The 10,229-nt window shown below is 43.7% G+C and overlaps 2 protein-coding genes across 6 annotated transcripts; one reads left to right on the top strand and one right to left on the bottom strand.

Annotated features, from left to right (window-relative positions):
• The first annotated feature begins 1,417 nt into the window (after positions 1–1,417).
• erlec1 (endoplasmic reticulum lectin 1) lies at positions 1,418–6,682 on the top strand. Of its 2 annotated transcripts, none has more exons than XM_071480928.1 (14): positions 1,418–1,764; positions 1,884–1,988; positions 2,578–2,658; positions 2,857–2,934; positions 3,033–3,093; positions 3,211–3,257; positions 3,369–3,592; positions 3,785–3,926; positions 4,018–4,179; positions 4,264–4,323; positions 4,713–4,834; positions 4,958–5,035; positions 5,157–5,232; positions 5,656–6,682. In XM_071480928.1, the coding sequence occupies exons 1-14, from the start codon at positions 1,624–1,626 to the stop codon at positions 5,725–5,727; spliced, it is 1,449 nt and encodes a 482-aa protein (XP_071337029.1). In that variant the 5' UTR covers positions 1,418–1,623; the 3' UTR covers positions 5,728–6,682. The 2 variants fall into 2 exon arrangements, with proteins under 2 accessions (XP_071337029.1, XP_071337028.1); XM_071480927.1 differs by having other exon boundaries at positions 1,420–1,764; positions 3,030–3,093.
• A 549-nt stretch (positions 6,683–7,231) lies between these two features.
• Positions 7,232–10,210, bottom strand: gpr75 (G protein-coupled receptor 75). 4 transcript variants are annotated; one of them, XM_071480924.1, is made up of 3 exons: positions 9,997–10,210; positions 9,841–9,905; positions 7,232–9,528 (listed from the first exon to the last, which is right to left on the bottom strand). In XM_071480924.1, exon 3 carries the CDS (start codon positions 9,401–9,403, stop codon positions 7,760–7,762), a length of 1,644 nt encoding a protein of 547 aa, XP_071337025.1. In that variant the 5' UTR covers positions 9,404–9,528; positions 9,841–9,905; positions 9,997–10,210; the 3' UTR covers positions 7,232–7,759. The 4 variants fall into 4 exon arrangements, with proteins under 4 accessions (XP_071337025.1, XP_071337023.1, XP_071337027.1 ...); XM_071480922.1 differs by having other exon boundaries at positions 7,232–9,378; XM_071480926.1 differs by having other exon boundaries at positions 10,040–10,210.
• Between the last annotated feature and the right edge of the window lie 19 nt (positions 10,211–10,229).

Below are 10,229 nucleotides of genomic sequence, written 5' to 3'. Positions count from 1 at the left end.
TGAAAAGACTGAATGTGCTGAATTTAAGTAGGAATGCAACACCTCACTGTCTTCATTTCCTGCACCCATGCCTCAGATCATCAGGAGAAAAGCTCCCTACCTCACATGACCTCACACACATCATACCACTAGAAAATTAAAGAGATAAAGAAAGATTTATTTCTTCTCATAAAATGTGAATTCCAATGACCTTCTGCTAAAACATTCACATTTTTATACTGGATTGTAATTGATACACATATATTGAACTCATTTTTAATTTGTTTTTTAATTATGAATAATGAAGATGAAAATTCATTACAACATTGATCTGACATTTGATATATTCTATGTAAAATTAAATATTTAAGATGAACTTTAATTGTAATTCATATAACAGATACTGCGTGAAAACAGAATTTATGTTATATATGTTATAGGATTTTGAAGTTGATTTACCATGTTCTTGACTTAAGGCCAGTGGTGGAAGAAATACTCAGATCCTTTAATAAAAGTACCAATACCTCAGTTTCAAAATACTCCATTCAAAAGACAGAAGTATTATTATCAAAATGTACTTTAAGTATCAAAGTACTATCAAAGTACTTGTTCCACAGAAAATGTCTTCTTTGACTGACATGATGTAAATGACATTATTGTATATACAGCAGCAATGAATTGGCAGCATTTTACTCTTGTATCTGGTCAAAATGAGGCTAGTTCTAACTAGTTTATTCACATTTAAGTAGTTTAGTCCAGTGGTTCCCTGCCGAGGTTACAGATTCATCTTGTAAAAGGTTACAAGATGAATCTAAGGGGTCACGAGATGATTAATGAGACAGAAAAGAAGAAAAAAACTGAAATGAAAATGAAACTATCTGAGAGGTTTAGAGAGGAAGTAACTTTCCAGTGGAACTGCTAACAACTCACAGATGTTTTTTTTTTTTTGTAACTTTTCACATGTCAAAATGGTTGGAAATCACTGATTTAATCTTTAACGATGTATTCTGCTTCATGAGTTTATTATACATGTTTTATGTAACATTTTTACAAAATCTTAATGTTAAAACATAATCTGAAAAGTAAGTAGTAACTAGAACTGTCAAACAAAACGCACAATATTTCCCTCTGAAGAAGAGGTATAGAGTAGCATAAAAATGAAAATACTCATGTGAAGTACAAGTACTCTAAAATTGTACTAATTTCTACCACTGCTTGAAGTAGCAGGGTCTAGGCAAAGGCTGGCGGGGAAATGTATTAATGTAGAATTAAAAAGTTGGTCTTAGCCCAGCTTCCGCCACTTTCCAAAGTCAAGCCTCTCACAGGTTTAACTTGTTGATGTGTTTTCTTTGCTCCAGGTCACAGCTCTCGCGGTGCCTCCCGCCGCCGCCAGGGGCCGCTGCTGCGGCTTCGGCGCGGCGCAGAGGCGGAACACGACGTGGCAAGAGCCCGGTTCACTTCCGGTGTTTGGTGCGAGGTTGACGTCCGTCTCACACGGTCCCGACGCCTGTCAACCCGGACTTCCTCGGACTTTGTAGCAGCTCTTTATCCGTCCCTCGGGCCGGCGGTGGTGTGAGGTGAAGGGGCTGCCGTCTTACATGAGGAGGGGGCTGTGCTGAGGAGCTCCGCAGCCGGACAGGAGAGATGACGGCCGGGTGTCTGTTGGTGCTGGTCGGGGGGCTGCTGGAGGTCTGCGGCGGCGTCTCGGCAAACAGAGGGGGCTATCCCTCCTTCACGGACGAAATCCCTTTCAAAATCACCTGGCCAGACGCCGAGTTCACGCTGGTATGCCTCCTCCTTTAGTATTGATTGTGAGGGGTTGGGGAGTGTCCAGACTTAATTTCCTCTTTCTTTCAAACCCGACGCTGCGGCTGAAGTAACAAACGTTTGTCTGTGGATTTCAGCCAACTTCAGGTGCACTTTACAACGAGGATGACTTTGTCATCATGACAACAACAGAGAAGGAGAAGTACAAATGCCTCCTGCCCTCCCTGACAGCTGGAGAGGAGGTAAGAAAGATGAACCATTTCCAAAAACTCGTGAAAGGCTTTATATTGCTTCTGCACTCAATAACTATAAACATGTACAGCAGGTAACAAGCAGCTCAGCTTTACCACTAATGCAGATGTTCCTGGTGTGTATACCACACTGTTGTGCACATACATAGTAATGGTTTGTCATGTTTTAAACAGATTACACAGTCTTCTCTTATATGAAACTACCGTGTATCTTCCACTGATGTAGCTTCAGTCTGTGTCGTGCAGTTATTCACCTCTGTTGCAGTAAGGTTGTACTCCACAGCATTACACATTACACAACATTGCTACCAAGCACTTGACAGTGGAGTTGTTAAAAAAACATCAACATGTAACATTAGCACTTATCAGATTAGAGAGGTTTTAAACAAGTCTCCAGATTGACTGTATGACGGGGGCCATTCAGTTTAGAGTGGGAACACACTTGGAACAAGTAACACCGAGATGTAAATACTGATTTGAAAAGATGTTACTCTTTAAAAAGAAATGGGGGCTGCCTGATTCCACATGGGCCAAATATGTCGTGGAAGCCGTCTGATTTGTTTGGTGTTTTTTGTGTCAGGATAATGATAAGGAGTACAGCGGGCTGGGTCCGGGTGAACTCCTGGAACCACTATTCAAACGAAGCAGCTGCTCCTACAGGGTGAGACTCCTCAAGTTTCTTTTCTGCTTTCATCTCATTTCCCTACTTCTCTCAGTGGAGAGACTGAAACTGAACTCAGATGGACTTCATGCTACGCTAACAGAGCATGACAAAAAACTGATTGTTCTGCTTTAGTCTTCAGTGAGTTGAAGACTCATTCATAACTCTAAACTTGCTCCTGGCTTGCTGACATTGCAGATTGAGTCATACTGGACGTATGAAGTATGCCATGGAAAGCACATAAGACAGTATCATGAGGAGAAGGAGACTGGTCAGGTCAGTGAGTGGGTAAAATAACCTTCATATATCAGGAATGAGAAGCCAGCACTTAGTACAGTTAGTCCTGAGGGTGACCGTGTGTGTTTCCACAGAAGATCAGTGTTCAGGAGTACTTCCTGGGGAATTTGGCACAGAAAAGCCAGTCGACAGAGACAGGTGAGTTTCTTTGTGAAAGCAATTTTATTATATATTTTGTTTATATTATTCTTTAAATGTTATCGAGTGTATTAGTCTTTAATTTATCGCACGAAAATTTGGAATTTATTCCTTCAGATAAAGTTGAAGAGGCAGAAAACGTCAAGTCATCAGCTGAAACTGAAGTAAGTATAATAATGACACTTCGACAACCAGCCAAATTTGGCAGGGAAGCCATCAGTTCTCACGTTTGTCGTCTCCTTTCTGTTTCCTTCTCTCTTCCCACTGGTGCCCAGGTGCCCACCAAGAACATAGAAGGTCAGCTCACTCCCTACTTCTCGTTAGAAATGGGAAATGGGACTCCCTGTGTGCTGAAACAGAACCAGCCTCGCTCCACGTCCGTGCTGTACGTCTGTCATCCAGAGGCCAAGCACGAGATCTTGTCAGTCGCTGAAGTCACGACCTGTGAATATGAGGTGGTGGTGTTGACACCGCTGCTTTGTGCTCACCCCAAATACAGGTAGAGCTGTCAGAACGACTATGTCTGAATATTGTGCTCAAAGGAATAAACCTCAGGATTAGAAGTATGTTGCAGTTTCTGTTTTGGTTTTGCTGTTGTAAGGTTAGTCATCAGGGTTCTCCTGAAACGTATTTTCCAGTGGGTGAGATTCCAGATTACATCTTACTGTTTCCGAACTTGTATTCCTGGCAGGTTTAAGTCGTCCCCGGTGAACGCGATCTTCTGCCAGGCTCTGGCAGGCTCGCCTATGCGGCCTCAACGGCTCGCCCAGTTGGACAAGGAGCAAGAGGAGCAGCTTAAACCACCTTTCAGCGCCACCTCGGAGACCAGAGAGGTGAGACATGCGCAGAAAGATGCCGGGGGGGGGGGGGTTTCCCACCTGTGCCAGCGACACTGGGCTCAGTCGTATCTTTGACATGTTGCAGGAGGAGGCGTCACCAGTGAGAGAAGAGGCCTTCACCTCCACTCACAAACCCATGACTGTTGGAGGGCAGTCTCAGGTCACTGTCGGCACCACTCACATCTCTCGCTTGACAGATGACCAGCTAATCAAAGAGTTCCTCAGTGGCTCATACTGTCTGCATGGGGTAAGGCTTGTTCATCTGTAGCACCTGAGTAGTGTTTAATAAACTATTCAGTGACATATAATCATCTCACTGTGCATGTTTCAGGGAGTAGGGTGGTGGAAATATGAATTCTGTTACGGAAAGCATGTCCATCAGTACCATGAGGTAAGGGTCCTTCCTTGCTACTGTGAGTGTGTTTGTGTGGAGGCTGGTTCATGTGGTTAATGTGGACAGGCTGTAGGGATGTAACTAACAGGTATTTTCACAATCAATCAGTCTGTTGATTATTGTTTCAATTAAATAGTGAATAGTAAAAAAAAACACCACATCAGTTTCCTATGGCCTAAAGTGCTGCCTTCTCTGCTTGAAAAGTGACATAAATGACTAAGGAGTTGCTGATTTATTGTTCCAACTCTACTTGGCAGTCAAATACAGAAATGTTAGTTTACAAAAGGTTTGTAATTGTATGAAAGTGGTGATTTTGACTGTATATATTTTGTTAGGTGCAGTAGATTGCATTAGTACAGTGATGAAAATGTTCCCTGGTTCCCCAGGATAAAGAGCAAGGAAAGAACATTGTGGTGGTGGGGAGCTGGAACGCTGAGGAGCACATTGAGTGGGCCAGGAAGAACGTTGCCAGATCCTACCAGCTCAAAGATGACGTGCAGAAAGTCAAGTATGTCATTCATATTTCTGAACCCTAACCTGCATGCAAATTGAGATTATTGTTGTTTTTTTCTAGGTTCTTTTTTTTAAATTTTTTTATTTCCCTCTGGTTATTTTCTCTGATCCATGACAGGTTGGTTTCCCACTTTTATGGCCACGGGGATGTTTGCGATCTGACAGGGAAGCCGAGACAGGTCATTGTCAAGCTCAAGTGAGTGAACAGTCATTGTAGCACCAGTTCAGTGTCACTGCCCTGAGTCAACACATGAGTAAGACAAAACCCAAATGTTTCCTTGTTGATTCACTCATCTCAATTCTCTTGTCTCCGTCAGATGTAAGGAGTCTGAGTCTCCCCACGCTGTCACTGTCTATATGCTGGAGCCTCAGACTTGTCAGTACATCCTTGGGGTAAGATTACTATTCAGTGTCACTGGGAAAAGGAAAAACAAATGCTGAACCTTAGCTACAGTGTGAACCCCTACTTTAGTTTTGAAAGCTAAATAAAAGGAAAGTGCTATTTCAAACTCACCAACCAGGCAAACATGTCAGTCAAATCATCAAAATATTTGGATGTAAAAACTCTGCAAAAGTAATATTTTTAGGTGCCCACCAGAAAGTGTGGGAACCACTGATTCAGCCTAAGTCTGTCCATCAAGTATGTTTTCATACCATATGCTAATGAATGACAAAAAATGTTTTGAACATGAATGAAAGGTAGGCAGACAAGAAGTTCTGATATCAACAGCTCTACTGGCTGTATACAAACAGAGGGTCAACCTAGATCATTGGCGCTATGTTCAAGCTGGCTGACATCTTTTTTACCCCCCCTAGGTTGAGTCTCCAGTCATATGCAGGATTCTAGACACTGCTGATGAACATGGACTTCTGTCACTCTCCAGCTAAACTGACAGAGATCATGTGACAGCAACGGTGCATGAAGGACAAAGAGAGGACAGACAGAGAGAGCGGTGCACTTGGAGAGAGAAGAGGACAGTTACGATAAAACAGAAGCCTGTTTGCTGGAGGGGGAGAGATGCCCATCACACTGCGCTAGAAGCCAAAATCAAGGTTAAACTTGATCCTGAAGCTGGACTTCATGTAGCTCAGGAGCCGCAGCCCATGCACTGATCTGTGCAATGGACAACTCTGCATCACAGCTGAATCCAGCAGGCTAACTCGGATTTAGTGAAAAACACAGTGAAATGGAGCCACACTCCACAAGGCAGTGGGTTTATTGCCTGTACTTAATATCTGTGCTTCACTTTGTGTTGATTAATTGCAAGTAAATGAGAGACATATCAGGGGATTCATAAGTATCAGGGGAACCAACAATATTCATGGCGGTTTTATTGTTTAAGGTCGGTAATTGTGAGTGTGTGTGTGTGTGTGTGAGTGTGTGAAAGATATGAAACGATTAACTGTTCGATTGAGCACTTTGTACTTGTAGATATGACAAAAGGCAAGTCTGAAAAGGCCTTTTGGAGCAGTGTGAACATATGCCGTGTTAATTTACAAGATGAATGAGTGTAACTTATGCATTAGTTGGTGCTGTGGAATAGCAACAAAAGTGAGTGACTTTGTAGGACGTACAGAGTGCCTGTGGGTTCCTATAAAAGGTGGTTCTGTGGTTATATGAAAATGCACACTGGGATCCTGATCGCTGCTGTATCGTGGAAATAAAAACCAATGCATTTGCAGGAAAGAACAAAACTAAAACATGGGACCTCATCATTAGTAATCAGTTACCACACAAAAAAAAATTGTATGGCCGAGGTAAGTACATCTTGGCAAAAAATGTCCTTGCTTCATAATTAAAGAGATATTCAGTTAGTTCTCATGATCCTTACAGAAACAGGAATTTCACTTGTGTTTTTCTACTTATTTATTAAGTAACCTCACATTCTAAAAACATTGCATCTCACCGACTGACATCTACTACAGTAACTTGTCATGGTAAGTTGAACTCCACCAGAGGGGGCTGATGCTCTGCGTATAATATTGTCTTTTGTATTTTTTTTCATGATACCAGAGAAAACAACTGTAACTGTAAAAGAATCGTTGCAGTAAATGTCATATTTACACTGAGGTGTTGAACAGCAGCCACTGCAGACATTTCCAGAAATCTGGTCAGAAAATAGTGAACGATGCCCATTATATTTTGTGAAGTTTTTCAATGTCTTGTTTTGTCAGTTAAACCCAAAAATATTAAGTTTACAATCATATGACAAAGAAAAGCATCAAGTGTAAATTTGAAAAGCCAGAACCTGTGAAAGACATTTTTTCTTGAAAGATGACAATTATGAAAATAATGATTAATTGATTATCAAGAGTTGCCAATTAATTTTCTGTTGATGGATTTATTAACCGTTTCAGCACTAGTTAAAAAAAAGTGAAAGCACAGATCCACTGCACTTGCCAAACATTTATTGTTTTAAAAACTGTATGAGGTTCACAAATACATTTTTCTTAAGAAGCAAAAGTCCATCAAAGTGCAACTACATGCCATTGACTGTGCAGCCAGAGAGGAGGCAGCAGTGAAACCTGTAAATGCAGTGCTTGGCTGCAAGGAAAAACTACAGTCTTGGGTTATAGTTGCACATGTGTGCGCAACACAGGGGCAGATTTATGTGAAAATGCAGTATCTGTAGAAGAAAAAAAGTAAGCTAATCCAATGACAGTAAATAACTTTTTGAACAGACACCTTCATTACAAATTTCTTGCTAGTTTTTAGTTTCCATGGTAATGCTTATGACTGGTTCTTTCATTTTTCCACTTAAGAAAACTTAACGTACTTCCACTGTTAAAGAGAACAAGAGATTAATACTGATTCCAAATACATAAAATGGACTGTGTTCATGTTCCTCTTTTGATTCACATTTGATTTTAAGCCACGGCGAGATTATTGTCCAAACCTTCCTGTTTGGCAGCTCTGCGATTACACTGAGGGAATGGGAATCTGGTGCACTGAGGTGCTTTCAAAGTCCTGTAGTGCGTCTTGGTGAGTGTGGTAGTGCATGGCTACATATGACTTGGCAAAGGCGAATGTCTGAGAGCTGACGGGCTGCAGGCTGGTGGGGGAGCTGGGCCCTGCAGACGGACTGCTGTTGTATATACTGTAGTAGGGCTCAATGCGGGTGTTGATAGGTGTCGAGGTACTCGGCGGGCGAGGTTTACGCACACCTGTGGCCCTTGGACTAGCAGCACAATCCCTGGAGTGACTGGGCCCGCAAGCCTGGTCCACTAGCCTCCTCTGTGGCTTGGGTGACAGTACATAGGCTGAGTTAGTCTCATGATGGGAGGATTTATTGCGATTGACTTCCAGGCTGCCCTTCCCCATTGCATGCAGACGAGTCTTTTGTTTGCAACAGAGAAATCCTAGCGCCGCCCACTGAATACAGCACAGCACACGGCGGCGGAGGCCTGCACTGTTGCGTGAGTACACAAAGGGATTGATGCCTGACTTGAGAAAAATGAGCACAAAGCCACACAGTTCAAACTGGTAATGTGCAAAGGTGCTTTCTGGTGTCAGAACATCCTGAGCCAGTGAAACTCCCATCGGCAAGCAGCAAAGCAGCACAGAGAACACTATGACAACACAGGTGACGACTGCCTTAGAGTCTTTAGCTGTGGCCAAGTTGACTGTAGACACCAGCTGACAGCAGGTGGCTCCTTGGGCAGCCCCTGGTACCAGAGGCTGGCTGGTCCTGTTGGCGTACGAGTGCGTCTGAACATTCTGCAGTTTGTTGTAAGTCTGGTTACGGTACAGAGAGGGGCCTTGAACAGCACACTGCATGCTCTCAAAGCCTGCTGCAATGAGAGGCGGCGGGGGTGGAGGACATGTGGCATCTACTGTCATGATGGGACACTTCCTCACTTGTGCATTCTTCCTTAGTGTTTGAGCAATCATCAGATAGGATACAGACACCACAGCTACACAAAAGGCAAAGTCTGCCAGGTAGACATACAACACAACCCTGGCCTGTCCACCTCCAAAGCCAAAGTGTGGCAAGCAGGGTCCATCTCCATGTTGGTATGCTCGCATGGTAAGGAGGGCAGCCATGGTGAAGCTGGATGTCCACAGCAGGGCAGTGAGGGCCAGCGTGCGGGGGAAGGAGGCGGTGCGGTTGGGCTGCTGCCCCAGAACCATGCGCAGTCTGTGCAAAGCAATGACAGCCACCGTCTCCAGGGACATGATGATGAAGCCCGAACTGGTCAAGTGGAAGGCAAAGCAGAAACTCTTTGACACGCCATCCCCTCCCCCTGCATCCAGGAAGAGCACCAGTGCAAACATGGGAGCAGTCACACAGCAGATGAACAAGTCACAGAAGGACAGGTTGAGGATCATGAAGTCGAAGTTGGTGCGGAACTTGCGAAACGCCGGGTCAAAAAAGGACAGGAACACCACAAGATTGCCGTAAGAGCCCAGGCAGAAGATAAGGATGAGGAGCAGAGAGCAGAAGGTCAAGGTAGCAGTGTGAATCACAGCCCAACCCGACGGGGTCTGTGTGCCCAGGGTGCCATTGAAGGTCTGATGTCTTGGCACATCCACCAGATCTGATGGTGCAACAGTGGTGTTCATTGTATTATTAACAATTTATAAGGATCCCACAGTCATCAATGTCAACATTACTCCTCTACATGGAAGGAGCACATGATGATTACAGTATCTGCTGCCTCCGCCATTGCTGCCACCTTGGTAGAGTGCTAGAAAGGATACAAAGTCATATATTAGCTACTACATTGTGCAGCAGATCACTTTAAAAACATGCACAGCTGATGATAGGGAGACACTGTTGACTGAGTGTTAACGGGTACATATTCAATAAGAAGCAGTGGTGCTACATGTTAGACACAGGCTATAGTAGGCTATAGCTATGCACCACTGCATTTGGCCAATTATACCTTAACCCCCCCCAACACACACACACAGAAATCCAGAGGAAATATATATACATGTATTCCAAGTCTTTACATGGCTTAGATTATCTATACTGACGAAGAGAAAATGTAACCTACCTGCTGTAATCGATCGGGTGTCCATCATCATAATCATCATCCTCAGATAAGCAGCCCATCTTCATCTTAAAGGCAATATGATAGTAAGTGAAAAAAAAAAAACGTCTTTCAACAGCAGCTCACCCAAAACACAGCAGTCCATAAACAAACACCTACATAAAAGCAGGTCTCTCCACACGTCTGTATTTGTGGACAGCACCTCGGTTTTCTCGGCGACACGGATCCATTCTTCCACAGGAGCGACGGCCACCGGGCTCGCACTGAAAAATGAGTATGAAGTCACTGCCTGCGTATGCGAGCATAAGCACAGCCACCGCATCGAAGCGCTCAGTGTGTCGAAACTAGCCCCACTCCTCAGCATTTGTGACGATTGAACAGAGTTAGCGCCG

The sequence above is a fragment of the Trachinotus anak genome, unplaced genomic scaffold, assembly GCF_046630095.1.
Source record: "Trachinotus anak isolate AG129_WGS33_773 ecotype Australia unplaced genomic scaffold, CSIRO_AGI_Tana_v1 ptg000007l, whole genome shotgun sequence".
Taxonomy (NCBI): domain Eukaryota; kingdom Metazoa; phylum Chordata; class Actinopteri; order Carangiformes; family Carangidae; genus Trachinotus; species Trachinotus anak.
The sequence above is the reverse complement of the archived record's forward strand: the minus strand, read 5'-3'. Positions and strand labels throughout refer to the sequence as shown.

Coding starts and splice junctions, on each gene's coding strand:
- gpr75 (XM_071480922.1), bottom strand. CDS start 9,880: ATGATGATTATGATGATGGACACCCGATCGATTACAGCAG. Junction 9,379..9,840: donor CACCCGATCGATTACAGCAG/GTAGGTTACATT, acceptor TTGCACCATCAG/ATCTGGTGGATGTGCCAAGA.
- erlec1 (XM_071480927.1), top strand. CDS start 1,624: ATGACGGCCGGGTGTCTGTTGGTGCTGGTCGGGGGGCTGCTGGAGGTC. Junction 4,180..4,263: donor GCTCATACTGTCTGCATGGG/GTAAGGCTTGTT, acceptor TGCATGTTTCAG/GGAGTAGGGTGGTGGAAATA. Junction 5,233..5,655: donor CTTGTCAGTACATCCTTGGG/GTAAGATTACTA, acceptor TACCCCCCCTAG/GTTGAGTCTCCAGTCATATG.